The following is a 21,343-nucleotide window of genomic DNA, read 5'->3' as shown; positions in this document are numbered from 1 at the left end:
GCTGCTGTGAAATGACAGCAGCTAATGAGGATCTAATAAATAAACAAACAAACTAGTAACCACTTCATTTCTAATCTATTATTATATCTTTTCTAAGGGACTGGTAGTACTGCTGATTTCTTCACTGAGTTTAGGACAAGTTGTCCTTATTGGCCCCGCCTCCCTTTTGATGCCAGTCTTGTCAAAACCTGATCCCGAAACTAAATTAAAGTTGTTTGCCTTTCACTATCTGACAGATCAAGGAAGGTATCAAGGATGTCATTTCAGCTATTTTGACAGTGGTTAGTGTGGGACACAATTACTGGAAAGGTCCTTCCCTCCTGGTTGTGGTCCAATTCTTTCTTTTTATATTCTTGATTAGGGTTCCGTCACCAACTTCAGTGAGATCACTGGTGTCCTGTGAAGGTAGGGAGGCATCTGGTATTCTATTAGCATTAAGGACCTACTTTGTCTTTAACATTTTAATCATGAAATCTACTAAATCTTGTTCACATTGATCTTCTGATGAGAGCATTTCAAACCGAGGTAGCCTATCTTCGTCCATACATGATTTCAAATGGAGTCAGGCCTATTTAGAGTTTGGTGTTACATGCATGTGTAGTTTAAACAAGTCTAAACAAGATATCCAGTTTTTTTTCCGTCTCCTTCATAGTTTTCCTGAGTCTGTTTTTGATTATGACATTGTGTCTCTCAACCAGTCCTGCCCTTTGATGCACAGTGATGTTTTAAATCTATTTGCAGTCTTTGGTCTTTTTGTTTTTTGTTTTGTTTTTTTGTTTGTTTGTTTTTTTTTTTGTTTTTTTTTTTTAGAAATAACATCATTTCCAAACTGAGTTCCATTATGGCTGTAGATTTTACTTGGGGTGCTATAATATATATATATATATATTCTTTTTACAATATCTTTGCTACTGTTAGAGCGTCTGGATGGGACACTGGAAAGGTTTCTACCCATGTTGAGTAAGGGTCTATTATGATTAGGCAATATTTTTCAACAGTCTCTTTTCAGTGCTTGGAGATGCTTGCTGCATGTCCTTCAACGTTAGTAGATCAATTGTTGTGTCTGAGAGCAACAAAGGGGTTTGCTTTTGTGCAGCTGCCTTTGCAGCTCTGGCATTTCCTAACAAAATGTAGTCCTTGGTATTTGTATGTGTGGTACATTTACAAATAGCAAATTATATTGCTTGTCATAGGTTTATTTTTTTTGCATGAGTTTTGCATTTCAGACTGCTTTTCAGAATATGAAAGATCAAAGAAGGTGTCAAGGAAGTCATTTCAGGTTGCACGGGTTCTCCTGGTTGTACTTGAGTTTTGCATTTCAGACTGGCTTGCCTTTGATGTTATCATTCCCCTATAATACTACTGCTGATCAAAAACATGAGTAGTGGGGGGAGGTATATTGGCTGTCAGTATAGATAGTCACTGCTTGTTCTTTAGATAATTTACAGGCCTCAGATAAAACTATAATTTCGGAGAGGCTGAGTAGGATGAGAATGCGAGACTTGGCAGGATCAACATGGCGCGCTACTAAAAACAATCAATCGCCCCAAGCTAACAGAGAAAAATTAATAATAATTATAATAATAATAATATAAAAAGTGTCGATATTCCAAACCACACCAACCCGGTCACTCTGGACTACAGCGAAGAAGATCTCACCAGCCCGTCGGATTTCATTGAAGACAGCTTCCAGCGGATCGTAATGGGAAAGTCCAACAACGCTGCGGCATCAGCCTCCAAAACCGGCTCCAGAAGGGTTCTCCCGGCGGATTCCCCTGAAGCGACCAGCCAAGTTTCTCCAACCGGCAGCAATACGACGGATATCTTAATCTCCATCGACAGGAAGCTATCCAGTCTCCATGCCGGGTGTCGTGCCAAGTCAGTTATCCCCGACAGAAATTGTATCCTCTGACGTGGGAGCGTGCACCCCTTCTGTAGCGTTTAAACATCTTCGCTATTATGGATCTCAGCACGTAAAAAATAATAATAAAATAAAAAACAGCGTTCAGGTTCCTTAAATCATTGTTTGATGGTTGTTGTGTCAGCAAGGTTTTACCAAGTTTCTTATAGCGTTTAGCTCAATACTTGCTTCGATTTTTCATCGGCAGCTACTATTTAGCTTTCTGTCCATCCATCTATTTTATCCGAGATCGGGTCGCGGCTGGGTCGATATTACTGTAGCTCTATATTTAAAACAATTCAGATCACCCACTGAACAGTAAACTATTACACTACAGCCTGAACTGTTTCCCTCCACAATCACAGTTTCCATAATCACTTAACATCATTATTATGTCACTATTTCCGTCATGAGTCGATTACATATGCTGTAACGAAAGTCAAACTCGCTGTAAGAAGTTAAGAAATAAGATAGGACACTATTCAGAAAACCTGCAATGATTGTTACACTTCCTTTGGCTCAGTGACTGATATGAAACATACAGGCATGCAGAACTTTGCAGTATTTATATAGCAAATATATAAATGGCATTTACATAGCAAATAGCCTATTTTTGGATGATACATCTTTTAAAATATACAACTTCCTTCAGAGAAATTAATACTTAGTACCAGAAAGCTTTTGTAATTTTAATATTTTTTAAGGTACCAGTAGCTGAAGTTCCACCATCATTCTGTGCATACAATCTTTGTCCTCTCTCTTTCAAGCTCAGTCTGTGTTACAATACAAGGTGTTTTGCACACCTGATCATAGTTTAGTACTTTAGAAAATAGGAAGGAATTGAGACTTTCTCCACTAAAGTTGGAGGCAGCCGTTTCAGTCTGCCAGAATCTGTCCCCTATAGCTTATATCATACACTAATATTAGTTGTTTTTAATTTGTAGATTACTCAGATAATTCATACTTATGACAATAAATATAAGGAAGTTTGGTCTTTATTTACAAAAGTTATACAGGGGGCACAGATTCTGGCAGCCAGTGTTTCTCAGTCTGCCAGAATCTGTGTCCCCTGGATAACTTTGTAATTGAAAACATAAATTCCTCATGTGTGCTGCAGTAATGAGGCTTTATATAAGGAATATGTAGATGGAAACACATACAGGTAGGATATAATATAAGTGCTACTGGCTGGGAATCCTGATCCTGATGGACTGCACCCTAGGAAAAGACAGATTAATCTTTAGATTTTACCGTGTTGAAAAATCATGTGACATGTAGGAATAAATTAAATTCAAACAAATTGTTTTCCAAATACAAAGTGGTGTTTATAGAACCTGGATGTTATTTTCTTAAGCAACACATAATAACACATTGCCCTTTTTATGGTTTGTAAAATGAAAAAAAAAGGAACCACTCTTTACAAGTTACTTTATAACAAAAGATGAAGAGCTTATCTTAATATATGCTAAATAAAAATGTGAAAATACACATTATTTTCAAGATTAAGGGATTGGAAAAAAAAGTTGCATAGCAATAAGAGATAACCTTGTTATTTCAGGGATCTCTGAGCAGGTGGAGGAAGATACAGAGGCAGCTGTAAAAATAAAATTATTAGAACCAACCTGAAACTTCCAGAGGAAAAGGTAAAAGCCATCTCCTTTCATCAAGTTCACCGCATAGAAAAAAAAAAGAACAAAAAAACAGAGGGCAGACCCAGGCCGATAGTAGCTAAATTCGTTCTCCACAAAGAAAAAGAAGAGGTGAAGCGTTGCGGCAGACAGCTTCATGGGACTGACCTCAGCATGAGCGATCAGTTTCCCAGAGAAATCCTGGAGCGTTGCAAGATCTTGTTCCCCATCAGGAGAAAATTCCTGGACGACGGAGCCTGTGCTGTAATCTCGGCGGACAAACTTTATGTCAATGGACAGCTAGGGTAGACTGGGGTCAGTTGCAACGGGATGGTTGCACCAAGTCTTATTCCTCCAATCAGGAACATGCTAGAGTGATAACACCCATACTGCACATGCTCAGTTAGACCCTCCCCCCACCAGAAACACAGAAGTCACATTTAACACCTGCTGCTCCATTTTATGGAAAAAACTTGTTTTGGAGGTATGAAAGTAATCTTTTTCAAGTGCTGTGTTTTTGTCATACTGTCCTGGCCTTTTGTATGAATTAATCAAAACTTACTTAGGTTGAATCATTGTTTTGTTGACTTCTAAGTCGCATTGTTAGCATATGTCAAGGACAGTGGGTGTGTCCCAAACCGCGCACTTCTATACTCGAACACTACATTTAAGTGCTTAGTGCGCTGACACAGAAATTTCAGTAAAAACTCAGTGCACTGAAAGTACCTGGATGCTGCCCTAAACTCGGCCAAAGATCTAGTGCGAAATGATGGACACTACATGCACTAAACGGACGCCATCTTGCTGACGTAGCAGAAGGGGAGGGACTTTCAACCAGTTTTTCAGAGCTGGCAGCCACCGACTTAGGGATACCGATGCAGGCGGAGGGTATTTTCAACTGTTGTAAGTATGAAGTTATTTGATCATAATTCTAATATAAACTGCAGCATGCTTCTTATCTCTTCTATCCCTGATGACAGTTATGGATCTGATCATTTGTTGGAGGCTGCAGTAGAGTTAGCAACGTAAATGTTAGCAGTTTTATAGCCGATTTCGCGGATGTAGATGGGCTATAAGTGTTAAAAATGATTAATGCTATAGGTTCCATATGTTTATTCATGATTGTTGAACCTCCAGATTAAGCACTGCGGGGTCTCTGGCGTAAACGAAATGGTCCTTGATCTGAAAACTGATTAGAAAACATCGCTGGTTTAGAGAACCGGCCCGTTTCCATGGTTTCGCTGACGAAGTACAGCGTACAAAACTTTAGATAAGCGTCTGCAAAGTACCCATAAAATACATAATAATGTTTGCTTTTATATAAACTGCCATTCTGTGTTCACCGTAGGTCACTGTGGCATCAAACTACCGAGCCAGCAGTGGCACTGAGGCATTTACCACCTGCGGGCTAGGACGCTGCTGTGGAGAAGAGGAGGCAGCAAGAGAGAAATGTTTTAATAAAAAGTTTAAATAAAATGTTTTCTGTATCCCTGTTTTAGCGTCTTCATTACTGCATTTCATATTTTAAATGATGGTTTCTAGTAAAATCGGTTTCCTGTTGAAAGACGTGAACGTATCAGTGTAAACACCAATGAAAACAGATGTATAATGTAACATACTTTAATTCAGTTAAGATGTCTTTGCATATTTAAAAGCTGTTTTTTAGTGTTTTAAATTGCACTTTATACTAACAAGTATGGGGGAGACATGCAAAGACACATGAACGTGTGCTGATGGTTTATATTATCAACTGAGATAGATTAATACAGTGGAGGCCGCGGTTCTTTGTTTAACTAATGAGACCTTTTAAAAGGAATTTAATAGCATAAAAGTATGATGACATGCAAACACGTATGTTAACGTGATTTTGGAAGAAAAAAAAAGTATATTAACAGAGCGGCGCTGCTAAGCTGGTACGTCACTACCGGTAAGTGCAAAACGTTAGAGCTCAATTTGGATCAGGACTTACCCACGATAGTGTGCACTACAGAAGGTAGTGCTTAGTGCGCACTACGCACTACCTTACAGTGCAGTTATGTAAGTGCGCGGTTTGAGACACACTCAGTGTGTCTAGCTAGCAAACGCTCTGTCACAGTTGCCAGGTTGTGGACAGTTAGTCCTAAGCAGCCATATCAAAACAGACCACACAGCAGTATTTTTTTAAAATATAATAATATATTTAATAATTTATAATAGTATAATATGATAATTATAATAATAAGTAATCATTTTAAATGTATTATGTTGGTATTCAGTATGCCATGAGTGAGGAAGAGGGTTACTGAAAGAGGGGTTCCCCTCAGTATTTTGGAAGAAGCATCAAACATCATCAGCAGAAGTAAAAAAAAAAGAATCGGAGAAAAGAAAACCACAAAGACAAGAGTAAAGAAAACAAAAGATCAGCCAAAAAGAAAGAGAGAAGAGTCAGACTCTGAAGAGGAAGAAGATGTCGGCATTGTGTGCCTGGAAAGCTACTCGAAATCCAGGGAAGTGTGGCTGCGATGCTGGATGTGCAAGTCCTGGGCACATAAAGATTTTACAGGTGGAGGTGATTTTTACACATGCCACAACTGTGACTCAGAATGAACCAGTTAAAAAATCATTGAGCCAGCAGAAATGTTGGGGGAAGGAGGGTTTGTTATTATTTATAAGCTGTGTCATTTTGGGGTATCTGTTCACCTTTTAGGAAACCCAAGGTTCAAAAATCTGTTTTTATACAGTTGCAGTTTTGTACAATAGATACATGTTCAATAAAAGTTGCATTGCAAATTGTTCTCTTCTTCCTGTCTAACAATTAAATATGGAGAGATTGAATAGCATCTGTAACATCTGCACATTGACCCAAGTTAGGCCTTTGTTCCACACAAACAAACATAACTCCACTGATATTTGATTAATTTTATAAAGTATCATCGTAAAACAATATTGTAAAACCATACATACTTTCAAAATACTAAACTAAAGTTAATTTACTGTATTTTTAAAATGTTGCAACCGTCCCCATGGTTGGGGTCAGTTGCAACATCTGACTTATTCCATTCAAATAAATACTGTGACCGATATATCAAATGTACTCATCTTTAAATGGTATGGGATAATAGTAGACAGATGTAAGTTCAACATATAAAAAGTTGGCACGTCTAATCCAAATGGTTTCTGATTAACTGAGAGAAATGAAAAAATTGTTGCAACTGTCCCCAGTCTCTCCTACATCGTGACCATAACACTAATTAATAAATTCTCATCACTGTCGGACTACTCCGTTAACTGGTCTAAGAGGACAGTTCTACCCATCAACTGTAGCTTTCAGAATCTACCCAGCATCACCTTACAATCAGGTAACATTAGATACCTGGGTGTAAATATTCCCTCCAGGCTCTCAGAACTAACAAAACCTAATCACATTCACCTTCTTAAGACTATAGAAGATGATCTTGCTGTAGTTGCCACTATAAAAATGATGGTTCTACCCAAAATCAACTATTTGTTTTCTATGATTCCTATGAACCCCCCCTCCACCTGGTTTAAATTGCTAGAATCACACATCTCCCGATTTCTCTGGAAAAATAAACCTCCCCAGATCAGTTTAAAAAGTTTACATAAGCCGAAAGATAGAGGCGGATCAGACCTGCCTAACTTTGAACATTACTTCCTAGTTAATAGGTTGCAATATGTCCTAAAATGGCTCAACTCTAGTCCACTAGATGACCTAACAACTTGGGGTAATGGGTGGCCCTTGGGCCTGTGGGGTACCTGCTCTCCATGTGGCCCGCACCGCGGCGTCCACTGGGTCTGCTCGCCGTCATCCTGGGCTGACCGGTGCCCCTGCCCCGTCGCGCCGGGGGGCTCCGGTCTGGAAGCACCTCTGCTCTGGTCTGAGTGGTCCACTGCTCTGTCTGCTTTGGCTGTCCTGGGCTTGGTGCTCTGTGGACGTGCTGGGCCTTTGGGGCCTCGGGCACCCCCCATCCCTCGCTGATGCTTCGGGGTGCGGCGTGATCACGGCCCCCTTGCAAGTACAGATTTCTTCTTTGTTGCATGGCCACACATGCACGTTCACACGTGCATGCTCACAAACGTGCTCGTCTCTCCATCCGCTTCTCACTAGATGTTGCTGATGTTTGTGTCTTGGAATGTTTCTCTGCAGGTACGTTTGATGACTACTGTACTTTTTCATATCATCATTATCCTATTTTTCTTTATGTATCATGTAGTACTGTGGTAGTTTATATTGTTTTTTTGTGGTGTGTTTTAGGCAGCCTAGACAGCTGTTATTTACACATTTTTATCCTGTCCTTTTCTCCCTTTTTCTCCCTCTTCCTCTATCTCCCTGTTGGTTTCGGAACTGACATATAAAGACTAAAGGAAATAAGATTATGATAAAAATAATAAAAATATCAAGGGCAGCCATGTATATAACATGTCCCCCCTGGTAGAGCAAATCTGACAAGCAAAATATGGCACACAGACCACTGTTCTGTATGTTAGGATGCTGGACAGGACAGGGTTAAAAAAAATAAAATAAAAAAATAAAACTATAATTTCCTCTGCGTGGGCAGAATAATGTTTTGGAAAGGGATCTGATTTTAGGGTATGACTGGAATCAACCACTACATAATCTGTAGCCATTTTGCCCTCATGATTTTTCTTAGAAGAGCCATGTACAAACTAGTTAGATATATTTTTTTTAATTTCAGTGTCCAGTAAATCTGGTCTGGGTAAAGTACTCTGTGTGCTCTTGGTAAAGTAGTCATGGGTGTTCTGTTATCAGATGTTGGTAATAATGTAGCTGGATTTAAGTGTGCGCATCTCTCTATATTGAAATGGGGTTTTCATACCAGCATTGCCATACATGACAAGTGTCTGGAGCGTGACAAGAATGCTATCTTGTTTTGGAAAAGTGAAACTTTAAAAAACAAGTATTGCTACAGAATCTGTTCGGCAAACTTTCTCTGTCATGAGGCCAACAGAATGTTGTCTACATAAAGCAATATTTGACAAACAAACATCTCTGCTGGCCAAACTAACACAAATGTGGCAATATCACCCCTTGTGGCCAGACCTTACATACGCCACTTTCTTTTAATACAGCCACAGAAATATAATCATGAACACTATATGGCTCAGTTTTTAATACACCTTCTTTCCCTTTTTTAATTATATTTTCTATTTTATTTTAGTTTTTCTCAATTTTTATTTTATTTTACTTTGCTTTATTTATACTTTACTATTTTGTTAACTTTTTTTTAGATAGTACACCTTCTGTTTTTTCTATTCTTTGTGCAGTTTATCTCTCTCTTTGTTTAACATGATTCAGTTTTCTTTTAGAACCTACTCACTCTGGTTCAGACGTTATCTTTTCAAACCCACTAGATCAGGTTTCCCAATTTTAAGATCTTCTTCACAGTGACAACCTTATTTTCATCACACAATTTATATTCAGCTGCTCCTGTTGTCTTCCTTGTTGAAAGCGGATTCTTGTCTCTGTCCTGACAACCAGAGTCAGAACCCCGGTCTGCTAGCTCTCTAGTTACCTTATGTTTTCAGCTGCTTGGTAGTTCTCCTCTGGGTCAATGAGGACAATGGCTCATAATTTAAAAAAAGGTCAGATAAATAAGAGGACCAAGACATTTATAAACTACAAAAGAACCTTAAAATCAATCCTGAAATGCACGGGGAGCCAATGAAGTGATTTTAAAACTGGTGTTATGTGTTCCCGTCTTCTGGTCCTCGTCAGAACATGTGCTGCCGAGTTCTGAAATAGCTGTAGGTTTGAAATGGACTTTTTGGAAAGACCTGAGAGCAGGGCATTACAGTAATCCAATCTACTAGAAATAAAAGCATGCATCAGCACCTCTGTGCTGGCAAGAGAGAGAAATGGGCGGATACTGGTGATGTTTTTAAGATCTTAAAATCCAGTTCTTGTTATATTTCTGATGTGTGTAGTAAAATCCAGCTCAGAGTCAAAAGAACTCCCAGATTTCTCACACAGTGAGTAGGATTAAAATGTTGTAATCTATAATTAAAAACTGGTTCTGAATTGGAAATGCTGGTTAAATTATATATATATGAAATACTTGAATATAATACAAGAACAGTTCTAAGTACAGACAGAAAACCACAACCTTTGTTGAAGATCAACTGTGAACACATTCAATCTCTTCTATTAAGTGCATTGATTCTGCCATTTAGGAGAGGGTTGTTTCTTTATTTCTTTAATGTGAGACATTTTATTGTAACACTCTGAAAGGATGTGAACTGCTGGAGCTGAGAGGAAATAAAAATAACTCATTTACTTCTGTTTTCTAGACGAATCTTTTGCAGAACCACAACAGCAGCTCTGACTGGTTATTTCTTTGCACTAAGGCAGCAATCACCCCCGGTGGTCTACGATTGAAGATGCTGAGACAGTTGATGTACATCAATATTGCCATCCTCATCCTTTCTGCCACATTACTGCTCTGGATGTACAAGTGAGTGGAACTGATCATTGTCATATGGAAACCGATGACATGAATCCCAAAATCTAATTAATTATTTTTTAGCTCCAGTAAGTTGTTACTACTGACCAAAGGGCAAAGTACAGACACATTTTACAGTTTCAGAATGAATGCTAAATATGTTTTCCATGAAGAGAAACCCTGTCACTCATCACAGACTGTGTGGGTACACTCACTATCTACTTTATCAGGTTCACCTGTTCAACTGCTTTTTAACACAAATCTCTACTCAGCCAATCACATGGCAGCAGGTAGTCATGTAGACGTGGTGAAGATGACTTGCTGAAGTTCAAACTGAGCATCAGAATGAGGAAGAAAGGGGATTTAAGGGTTAGGGTTATTTAAGGTCACTCCTGTTAGCTAAGAACTGGAAACAGAAGCTACAATTCACAGAATCACCAACACTGGACAATAGAAGATGGAGAAACGTTGCTGGTCTGATGAGTCTCCATTTCAACATGGAAAACATGGATCCATCCTGCCTTGGATCAACGCTTCAGGCTGCTGTTGGTGTAATGGTGGGGGGAGATTTTCTTGGCCCACTTTGGGCCCCTTAGTACCAACTTGGCCTGGTTTAACCAGCACAGCCTACCTGAGTATTGTTGCTGACCATGTCCATCCCTTTATGACCACAGTGGAGCATCTTCTAATGCTACTTCCAGCAGGATAATGCACCATGTCACAAAGCTCAGATCATCTCCACCTGCTTTCTAGAACATGATGAGTTCATTGGACTCCAACGGCCTCCACAGCCACCAGATCTCAGTCCAGTAGAGCAGCTTTGGGATGTGGTGGAACGGGAGATTCTCATCATGGATGCAGCCGACAAACCTGCAGCAACTGTGTGATGCTGTCATGTTAATACAGAGAAAACCTCTGAGGAAGGTTTCCAACACCTTGTTCAGTCTATCATACCAAGAATTAAAGCAGTTCCTGAGGTAAAAGGGGTCCAACCTGATAATTCTGTTTTGTTGTTTTGGTTGGCCTTTATGGTGCTATATCTATTGATACATTAATTTTAGCCTTGTTTTCTAACAACTGAGGCTGTCCTGAAAAAGAAATGTTTATATGTTGATTGTACGTAAAAATGAAGAAGATGAAGAAGTAATAATAATAATAATAATAATAATAATAATAATAATAGTAATAATAAAAACTGGCATCCCAAAGATACCATTAAATTGGCTTAGATTTTTAAATATTAAAAAGCAGTTGTTATTAGTTTGTTTGTTGTTTTTTTAAACCCAAATACAACCAGGTTTTAAACTCTACCACCTAAACACCTTCATTAACTGCCTCGACAAGACAAGGTGGATAATTCCAACTGAATAATTTGTTCATCCCTTCATTTGGGGAAATTTTGTCATGGTTCAAAAACTTCCCCAGAATAATGTAAAAAGCTAAAATAGAATAATAATTTATTGTAATTTGTAAAGTAATTTGTTTTGTATTTTCCAGGCCGTTGCAGGACAGCTTAAAGCACTGGACGTCACCAGAAGACACACTTCTACTATCTACACCCCAGAAAAATTATTTGGATCACATGGATAAGCTACTGAATGTTTCTGGTACTCATTTTCAAATGTTTCATGTTCTTTATTTTGTTTTCTTCTTAAAGCACTTTGGCTTGATCTTATATCTGATAAATTATGTAAATTTAGTTGAAGTTGAAGTACTGACTGTCATGGTCAATCTAAACTTCATGTTTCCATTTTGAGATATCTGCCATAATTTCTGCTTTTTTATCTGTTTTTCAGTGTGTGCATAATAAATTTAGAACTTTAAAAACTTTTTTTAAGCACTAAAACTCCAGTTTAGTTTATTGAACATTGTTTCTCTGATGCAGCTTCTCTGGGACGAGCTTCGTCTTTCGTGACAGTCAGTCAGACAAAAACACTGCTTATATCAGCTTATCTGGAGCACCGCACTGAAGAAAAAGAGGTCAGTGAAGAGTTTTACTCCCAGAACTCCCTCCAGGATCACTAAACATGCAGTTAATACACAACAAAATCTGTAAGAAGGGGTGCTGCCAGGGATTTTTAGCCCCATGAAAAGAAACTGAAGTGGGGCCCCCATGAAAATTTTGATACTGAAATACATAAAATGAACAATTTTAATGGTATTTTGACCATCATACCTATATTTGTGAAAAAGAAAAACAACGACAGATACTTTATATTCAATAACCCATCTCTCTTTTCTTAAATACCTAAACAATACGTTATCTCAAGATCAATTATTTAAAATACAAAACTTAAATACAAAATAGCCACCTCCATGAAAATGAAATGCATTTATAATCTGTGGAAAAACAAATCAAGTCTCATGTAATATGGTCACAAGCAAACCACAGTGGAGATTTACAACCAAACGATAGATGGGAGCCGTCTTAAAAATTAAATAATCACATTTTAAAAGGTAGAACTTTGCAAAATAAGATATCAAGAAGTGGTAAAGGTACACTATTGCTGAGTCAAGCTTTGCAATCTCATTCACAATCACTGTCCTTGCTCAGCCTTGTTCACCAAGAACCCAACGTAAAGCTTTCTTGCTGGCAAGATCACTTATCAAGTCCTTGAAGTCCAGCTTTCTATTCTGTCCAGCTCTTCTATTATATTTTATATTTTGGGGTTAGCCAGTCCTCCCTCGCACGTCTTCAGCTGGTGCAAAATGCAGCTGCACGCCTCCTAGCCGAAGTACGTAAGAGGGAGCACACAACCCCCATCCTGGCCTCACTTCACTGGCTGCCAGTGCACTACAGAGTTCATTTTAAGATTCTTTTATTTGTTTTTAAATCTTTAAATGGTCTGGCGCCTCCTTACCTCTCTGAGCTACTCCACCCCTACGCTCCTGCTCGGTGCCTCAGGTCAGCTGACCTGCTGCTCCTGGACGTACCGAGGTCCAAACGGAAGCTCAGGGGGGATCGAGCTTTTTCAGTCGCTGGTCCAAAACTGTGGAGTGAGCTCCCTCTCCACATTAGACAAGCTTCTTCATTGTCTATTTTTAAAACTCATCTTAAAACCCATTTTTATTCTTTGGCTTTCAGCCCAGTATGAGACTGTTCCTGTTTAGTGTGCTGTGGTTTGTTTTACTTATTGGTTTTATTTGTTTATAATTTGTTTATTCTTTTAAAATTGCTTATTGTTTTAAAATGTTTTAAAAACAGTGAACAATTATTTTATTATATTTTATGATATTATTTATTTCCTGGTTGATTTTTGTACTTTATGTGTTGCTTTGTCCATTTAGCACTTTGTTTCAGCTGTGGTTGTTTTAAAGGGCTTTATAAATAAAGTTGAGCTGAGTTGAGTTGAGTATATAGTATCTTCAATGATGTAATGTCATGTGTAATAGCATCACAATCATTACTTCTGGTGGCCAGAAGTAATAGGACGGGTTTTCAACTAAGATTTAAGGTGGTCTTTTTGGAAGAAAGGGTCTGGAAGATTATAATATCTAAAAGTATGCTTTAATTAAGTGTGAAATAAATTTAAGAGGCCTAGTAGTTGTATCGGCTGGGGTGCACATACCTGATCAACTGAGTGGTATCACAAGGGATGGCTTAACTCCACTAAAGCCGTTTAAAGCAACTGTAGTTTAGATTTTGGTCATGGTAGATAATGGCCATGCTTACATGAGAGTTTAAATTCCTCTTTAATTCAGAATGAAAATTAAATCCTCTTTAAAATGACCTTTTAAACACCGATTTCCAAATGAAAATGACAATTCCAGATGAAATTTAAATCCAGTCAATCATGTATACAATCATTCTGCTTTAAATTAATTCCGGTCATTCTGCTCATGCTCATTCCCTTGTCCCGTTATGATTACGGTACGGTACTCTACCTTCCTTCGCCTCCTCGCTGACCAAAGTGAAGCAGTATGCTGGTACATCAAAGCTATAATCAAAATTAGAGCAAAAATGGCTTTAATTATGTGGTCTTCCATGTTGTAAATGAAACAAAAAGAAGCATGAACAGGAGTTTGTTTCCTTTTTTTAGACATAAATATGTCACACCTGTCCCCTGTCCGATCAGAAACCTTCCCAACTCCCAGGTCTAAAGTAGAATTATATGAAGACCATTAAAAGTGTGTTCCATGTAAATCTCAATTTGGAATTATTATTTCCATGTAAACGTGAAGGGGAATACTTTAATTTTACATTACATTACATTATTACATTACATTCACTTTTATCCAAAGTGACTTACAATTGTTAATTCTGAATTATGTAATACTGAGTAATTAATTTTAAATTAAAAAACACCGCATAACCATGGCCAGTCTCACATTACGATTGTATTAAATCTTTCCATCAATTAAAAACACAACTGATTGGATATTTTATCCAGTGTCCATGTAAACATGCCAGCTGGAATCTGATCAGATGGATTTCAGTTGGATAGATGACATATTTGTCCGTGTAAACATAACTAATGATTGCCAATTCATTCAACTGTAGACTTAATCCATGTATTGAAGTCACTGAAGTATTGAAGTAAGTCAGTCAGTAATGTTTTCACTGAAATGCAGTAAACATGGTTGGTGCCAGTACATACCTTGATCATTTCACAGTGATGGACACGTTGCTGTCTTCTACTCGAGTTGCTGTCTCTCAACTTCACCTTCATGTCCAAAGACGAGCATTTGTCCTCGTCTTTAATCGTCTGATGACACCAAAGTGTGCATTGCATAACAGGTATCAGGGCATTGCCTTCCAGTTTGTATGGCCGATAGCACAAATCCAGGCTGCTCGCTGGCGTTTGTTCACAGGAAACTGGTGAAAACTTGTCCAACATCTGTCCAGCATCATATTAATTTCCTCTGTAAAGATGGATGCTAAACATAGTTCACCTAACAGACACGTTTTCTGCACTCTGGAAACAGTTATTTACATGTGCTTCTGATGTATGCATGAATTAAGAAAAGTCTATTATTTTCCATGTACTAAAAGTAAAATTCTTCTTCTTGTTCCAGGTTCGTGTGATTTCAGTGGTGCTGCGGAGCCAAGCAGTAACCTATATCTGCATCTTACTCTGCCAGGGGCTGCGGTACATCTCTGAGGGTGTCAGCCACATCCATAGTGATCACTTTGGCTTTCCCTACGGGACCGCCGACATCATGTGTCCCCTCCCGTTGGGCTGCCAGACACCATCTCATATAGCTGTGACCACTGTTGTACCCAAAGATGAAGGTACTAGAACCACAGAGCAGGTTTGCAGGTGACATTAAGTATTGGCAATGGAATGTGTCACATGGTTAAACCACCATTTTGAATCAAACCTAATACTGTAACTCCTCTTGGCCATACCCCTCTGTTTTACAGAAGTATGGTGCCCCATGTCTTTTAGGTATCTGAGAGTCTTTGACCCTAATTGGGCCATTTGAATGGCTCCAATAACTACTAATTTCTGATCTTCAAAAAGAAAAAGCTGCATTATCTCTACAAAACAGAGAGACCAACTGGCTGAGACAAAAAGAGGATTCAGGGTTGGGTCTTTGTTTGAGGATGAAATATCTTTGCAACACATGCATGAATTGTAAATTTACTGTTTCTTGGTGATTTATCTGTGACAAGGTGATGGATTTTCATTTTATATTTTCATTGCTGATTTCAGGTGAAACCATCATAATGTGGAAGATACATTATGGTGATCCAACAGCCTGCAGATGGAGAATAACTTTTTATTATACAGGTGTAGGACAGTAGATATACAGTACCTGTCAAAAGTTTGGACACAGTTTCCATTAAATCCAATAGGAAAGTGTATCCAAATTAAACTGCCCAACCAAAAAAAAGTTACAGTAATATTTTGTTGGACCACCTTCAGCTTTGTTTATGGCATTCATTCTCTTTGGTCTCATTTCGATAAGCTTCCGCAAGGTCACATCATTTATTTCTATCTAGATCACTGTACAAAGCCTTCTCCAGCACATCCCAAAGACTCACAATGGGGTTCAGGTCTGGACTCCGTGGGGGCCAAGCCATGGGTCAAAGTTATGTCTCATGTTCCCTGAACCATTCTTTCACAATTTTAGTCCCATAAATCCTGGCATTGTCATCTTGGAATATGGCCGTTCCATCAGGGAAGATGAATAACCTGATCATTCAGTATATTCAGGTAGTGTAGTGGAATTTTTATTATCAAAGGTCAGATTCCCTCCGGCGTCCCCTGACGGTTAAGGCTGACCCAGGGGCTGAAGTATCCTCCAGGATGAGCAATCACGGGTTCTGGTCCTCCGGTCAGTCACTCAAGATATCCTGCTCGACAACGCCAGATTGTAGTGGAATTTATTTATCAAAGATCACACACTAAGTGAGAATCAAACAAAGTACTTAATTAAGAGCTGATCAGCAATGAGAATCCCACAGTCAAAGAAGTTTTGGCTGCACGAGTCTGGGGAGGTACATGTGTGCTTGGTTAATATAGAGCCAGAGCATGAGCTGATAACATCGAGGTCGAAGGTCATTATGGTAAACCCCTCACGGCCTGGTACAAGGAAGAAAAGAAAAGGGGGAAGGGGAGCTCACTAAATCCTTATTTGGGTACACAGTCATTCTCCTCCCTCAGTGAACCACAAGCCAAGGGTTTTTAACAATACAAAGTGTAGAACACAAACTATAAGGGTTGTGTGTATAAAATTTTCCATTACAGTAGTCAGCTAAACCTCATTCTTTGGACACATAACATTGCTGAACCTACACCTGACCAGCTGCAGCAACCCAAGATCACAGCACAATTTTATTTCACCAAACATTTGATTCATCACCGATCACCTTCATTCAAGATATTTTTCCAACCACATTTCTCCTGGGAGATGATGGTTCCCCACCATCCTTCCAGTTTTTGTTGGACAGTTCTTAACCTAGTTGTAGTATTTTCAGAAACCTCCTCAGATTCTTGTTTTGTTTGGTGCCGATAATCTGACCCTTCTGAAACAGATTAACATCTTTTTCACGACCACGAAATGCGTCTTCGCACTTATTTAAGAAAGGAGAAGCTGCTCACTGCATCAGTTAGGGTTAAATAACTTTAACAGCAGCTGAAACATCATCATCCATTCAGTAATGATTCAATGGGAGGCTGTGTTTATATAATATATATAAATACAACATATTTTTGCATAGCTGTGGAATTTAATGTATTTTTTCTGTTTATTAAACACACAGTTAAGTAATTATGATTTCTAAAATTTGCCTTTTTGTGGTCTCTTAGATAAACTTGAGTTTCTGGAAATTCAAAACCAACATCCCAAGAGTGATTCCTTTCCTTATAACTTCACTGTCTGTCTCTCCACCATGTATGATTTCACCAACGTGCTTCAGGTAAGACCACCTCACCTTTTCTTATTTATGATTATAAAGAATGAACTAAGTGAATGAGATATTTTTAAGTATATTGACCAAGATGGAGAAAAGAAGAAAACCTAAAGGACCATGCCCTGTTACTTTCCACCGTACAACCATGAAAATGAGGAAACCAAATTTTGAAGACGGTCTTGCAGATGAATGATCATATTTTGATTAAGTTTGTGATATGAATATATGTGTTGTGTTGCAGCTGGTACAGAGTTTAGAAATGTTTCAGTTACTGGGAGTCGACAAGGTGGTCGTCTATAAGACCAACTGCAGCGCTGAGACGCAGCTTATACTGGACTACTACACACACAAAGGTCCAGTATCTACTTCCTGCTGATTTCCTGACTGTGTTTTTTCATGGAAAGGCAAGGCAGTTTATTTGTATAACACATTTCATGTACAGGACAATTCAAAGTGCTTTACATAAAACAAAGGAATTACAGATATTTAGAAATAGTAAAAGGCATTAACACATAATCGCAATAAAATAATAAATTACATTAAAATGATTAAAAGCAAGATAAGTTAAAAAAAAGTTAACATGCAGATTTCATGCATAGGCGCATGAGGAAACATTGACATTGACCCTACAAACCACAATGAGCTGTGAAAGGGGAGGATTTCTGTAAAATAAAAAAAGTGAAATGCTCCTAGTTTCAGTTTTAAACTGTAATCACCCATGCTTAGAATGAGCTTTTTAACTCTGAAGGCTGACCCAAGAAAAAATGGAGAGAAAATTCCTTTTTTTTTTTTCTTTTTTTTTTATCTGAAGTGTTCCTTTGACCCTTTAACAAAATGTAAAAAAATAATTACTACAAAGAAATTTAGTATATTTACTGTTAATTACTGTTGATCTGTGAACAAGCTAAAACCACTTGGTTTTTTCTCCTCAGGTTTACTGGAAGTGATTCCTTGGTCTCTATCCAGGTTTTTTAAAGTGTCTCGCGGCTGGTTGCCTGAACACGGTCCTGGGGAACTTCACTACTTCGGCCAGATTCCTGCTCTCACTGACTGCCTTTACAGATACATGTACCGGTCCAAATATGTGGCCATGCAGGACATTGATGAACTCATTCTGCCTCAATCAGTCAACAGGTAGATCTTTGTTCATGAAGTCTCTTGTTGAGGTTTTAGAAACACGATTCCACAAAAGTCAGAATGCTGTGTAAAATGTAATGATTCTAAATCTCATCAACTCATATTTTATTCCCAGTAGAAGATAAACATCATAGCAGATGTTGAAACAGAGACATTTCACCATGTGATGGAAAATATGAGCTGATAGTGAATCTGACGGCATCAACACGTCTGTAAAAAGTAGTTCCAGGGATATGTTCAGCAACGTGTAGCATCCTCTCTTCTTTTAACAAATGTCTGCCAACGTCTGGGAAATGAGGAGACCAGTTTCTGGAGTTTAGTCTCTTTTTTTTTTATAAAAGTGTAATTGTAATTTTACCTCAAACATGGTAATAACCATTAAAGTGACCTGGTTGGTCACTCTTTTTGTTCATAGCGGTGATTTTATTTATCCTGTTTTGTTTATTGTTATTGGATTGTGTGAATGTGAATCTCTGTTTTGACATATGCTGTTGACAGACTAACAGACAGACAGACAGACAGACAGACAGACAGACAGACAGACAGATAGATAGATAGATAGATAGATAGATAGATAGACATGACTGTGCTACCACACCGAGCCGTTTATACTTGTTCAACTACAAACTTTCTGATGCAAACTGTAATCCTAAGTACAGTGTTGTTATTAGTCCCAGTGCATGAGATGCATCCCCTTCATGTGGAAGGAACAACAGAGTAGGTTGTGAGAGGGAAGAGCGAGGGAGAAAAGAGCAGTACACAAACAAGGCCTTGAATAGGCCTGGGCTTCAATTAATCAATTAAGGAAAGAAAGAGAGGAATTTGCATATTTCCCTGCCAGTGTGAGAGCAAGAGAGGGAGAAAGAGGGGGCGTGAGGGGGTCTGGATCAACAGCCAGGAGTCCTGACAGGGATGGGAAAGGCAGCGAGAGAAATGTGGGGGGGTTTCCAGAGAATTAAAAAGAGAAACTGTTTCCGGAATGGCTTCTGCAGAGCAAGGATGAGGGAAGTAGGAAGAAGTGGGTGACAGAGACAGACATGTGGAAGGTTCCCCTAAACCAGTCAGTGCACCCAACTTTATTATTATTATTATTATTATACCTCCTTTGTCACTCTGCTTCAGATTTTTTTTTCCCCAGAACTTGTCCAATTTGTTCTTTGTGAGATCGTAAATCTTCCATGGGCGAGTTATGGAGTCATGCCTTCCAGCTACTGTCAGGTTGTTCAGGTTTACTTGTTTCTTCCGAGAATAAGTAATACATTATAGATTTACACTGAGGTGAGACATGAGTCAAAGAGTTGCTAAAGTGCACGTTGATAAGAAAACCACTGATTACAGGTCAGAACAGTAAATGGCTAAAGCTTGGGCTAATATCAAAGGGTGGTTGTTGTCCTCTAAAGAGATGTAGTTTGTACTTGTACAAAAATAGGATCTAAAATTCCTGTTAGTCATAAAGTCACCCGGTTCAGATAAAGAAAAGAGCCTTTTATAGACATAGATAGATAGATAGATAGATAGATAGATAGATAGATAGATAGATAGATAGATAGATAGATAGATAGATAGATAGAGAGAGAGATAGATTATCACACTCACCCAACAGCCTGCAGAAACGACTCTATTTAGATAAATATAAACAGACTGGTAATGGTTGCTGTTGGTGAGTTCACGGCAGGGGTGCTATTTTCGGTACAACACCAGCCTCGGGACGCTGCTGTGCAATGACAGCTGCAGGAATGTACGTAATAAATGTCACTGTTCCATCAAACGAGTCAGAAACACAGTTTTAAGGTTGGAAAGTTACATATTGCTATTTTATAAAGCTTTAACTCTCCAAACCATTCTCTCACCAGCTGGTTGGAGGTGTTACCGCTGCTGGAGAAGAAGTACGGTGTTGACATGTGTTACGCGTTTGAGAATAACTTGTTTCCGGTCTCACCAACACTGCCTGCACAAGGCTGCTGGGAAAACATACCCGGGGTGAACATCCTGGCTCACCTGCACCAGGAGCCTGTCGATTCTAAGATTCGGTTTGAGAACTACAAGATTATCGTCAGCCCCCGAGCTGTGTTCACCCCGACCGTTCATGGGGTGCTAAGCTCAATGAAAGGCTGTACTTTGGTTGATAGGAACATAGCACGGATATGCCACTCAAGGTGAGTTGATGCCTCTCTACAGCTCTCATCTTTCTTTTAGGTAGCTTTAAATAATTTTGTCTCCTTGCATCACCACTCTAACTGCTGTGTCTCTGCCTGTTTAGAATCCAGTCAGAAACATGGGTGAGACCTGACCACCTGATTTATGATGGCCGGCTACTGAGTTACAGCAAACCCCTTGTACCAGCTGTTAATACGGTGCTGAAAGAAAGTGGAATTCTACCAAAGAACAGCAAATGCTAGGCTTTTTGTGTGTTTACCCAACTGTACTTCAACAATTATTAGTCTTTGTTTTGAACTGCCGCTGCTGGTCTTCTGGTTAGGTTTTCTTGTTTTCTTGTTTTCTTGTGTTTTTAGTATTTTATTGTTTTATCATTTTATTGCTATTGTTTCTGTTTTTTCTTTGCATTTTATGTGGCTTTTAGATTAATATCTTCTATGCTGGGTTCAAGAATTTGTCCAACTGACGTGTTAAAGTGCTCTATAAATAAAGTTTTGAGTTGATCTAAGTTTTTTGACCAGAGGTGTAACAAGCTTTTCGAAAATGTGGGAGATGTGTTTTGTTGCGTGGATGTAACAAAATATAAAGTGTAAACTAACCTTCACTTGGATAAACTTCAGATGTCCCAGATGTTGTTTGAGACTGCCTCTTACCATGGGATGGCTTGGCACGCAAGCGGTGACTTTAACATTATATTGGACAA

The 21,343-nt window shown here is 38.7% G+C and overlaps 1 protein-coding gene across 1 annotated transcript; it reads left to right on the top strand.

Annotated features, from left to right (window-relative positions):
• The first annotated feature begins 237 nt into the window (after window positions 1-237).
• Window positions 238-21,148, top strand: LOC121646236. Its single transcript, XM_041995137.1, has 11 exons — window positions 238-246; window positions 362-405; window positions 9,896-9,998; window positions 11,484-11,593; window positions 11,872-11,966; window positions 15,003-15,219; window positions 17,243-17,352; window positions 17,588-17,699; window positions 18,279-18,480; window positions 20,337-20,639; window positions 20,744-21,148. Exons 3-11 carry the CDS (start codon window positions 9,925-9,927, stop codon window positions 20,880-20,882), a joined length of 1,362 nt encoding a protein of 453 aa, XP_041851071.1. The 5' UTR covers window positions 238-246; window positions 362-405; window positions 9,896-9,924; the 3' UTR covers window positions 20,883-21,148.
• The last annotated feature ends 195 nt before the right edge of the window (window positions 21,149-21,343 follow it).

Source organism: Melanotaenia boesemani, chromosome 9 (assembly GCF_017639745.1).
Source record: "Melanotaenia boesemani isolate fMelBoe1 chromosome 9, fMelBoe1.pri, whole genome shotgun sequence".
Taxonomy (NCBI): Eukaryota; Metazoa; Chordata; class Actinopteri; order Atheriniformes; family Melanotaeniidae; genus Melanotaenia; species Melanotaenia boesemani.
This window is presented reverse-complemented; position numbering and strand designations above follow the sequence as displayed.

Coding starts and splice junctions, on each gene's coding strand:
- LOC121646236 (XM_041995137.1), top strand. CDS start 9,925: ATGCTGAGACAGTTGATGTACATCAATATTGCCATCCTCATCCTTTCT. Junction 18,481..20,336: donor CTGCCTCAATCAGTCAACAG/GTAGATCTTTGT, acceptor TTCTCTCACCAG/CTGGTTGGAGGTGTTACCGC. Junction 20,640..20,743: donor GCACGGATATGCCACTCAAG/GTGAGTTGATGC, acceptor CTGCCTGTTTAG/AATCCAGTCAGAAACATGGG.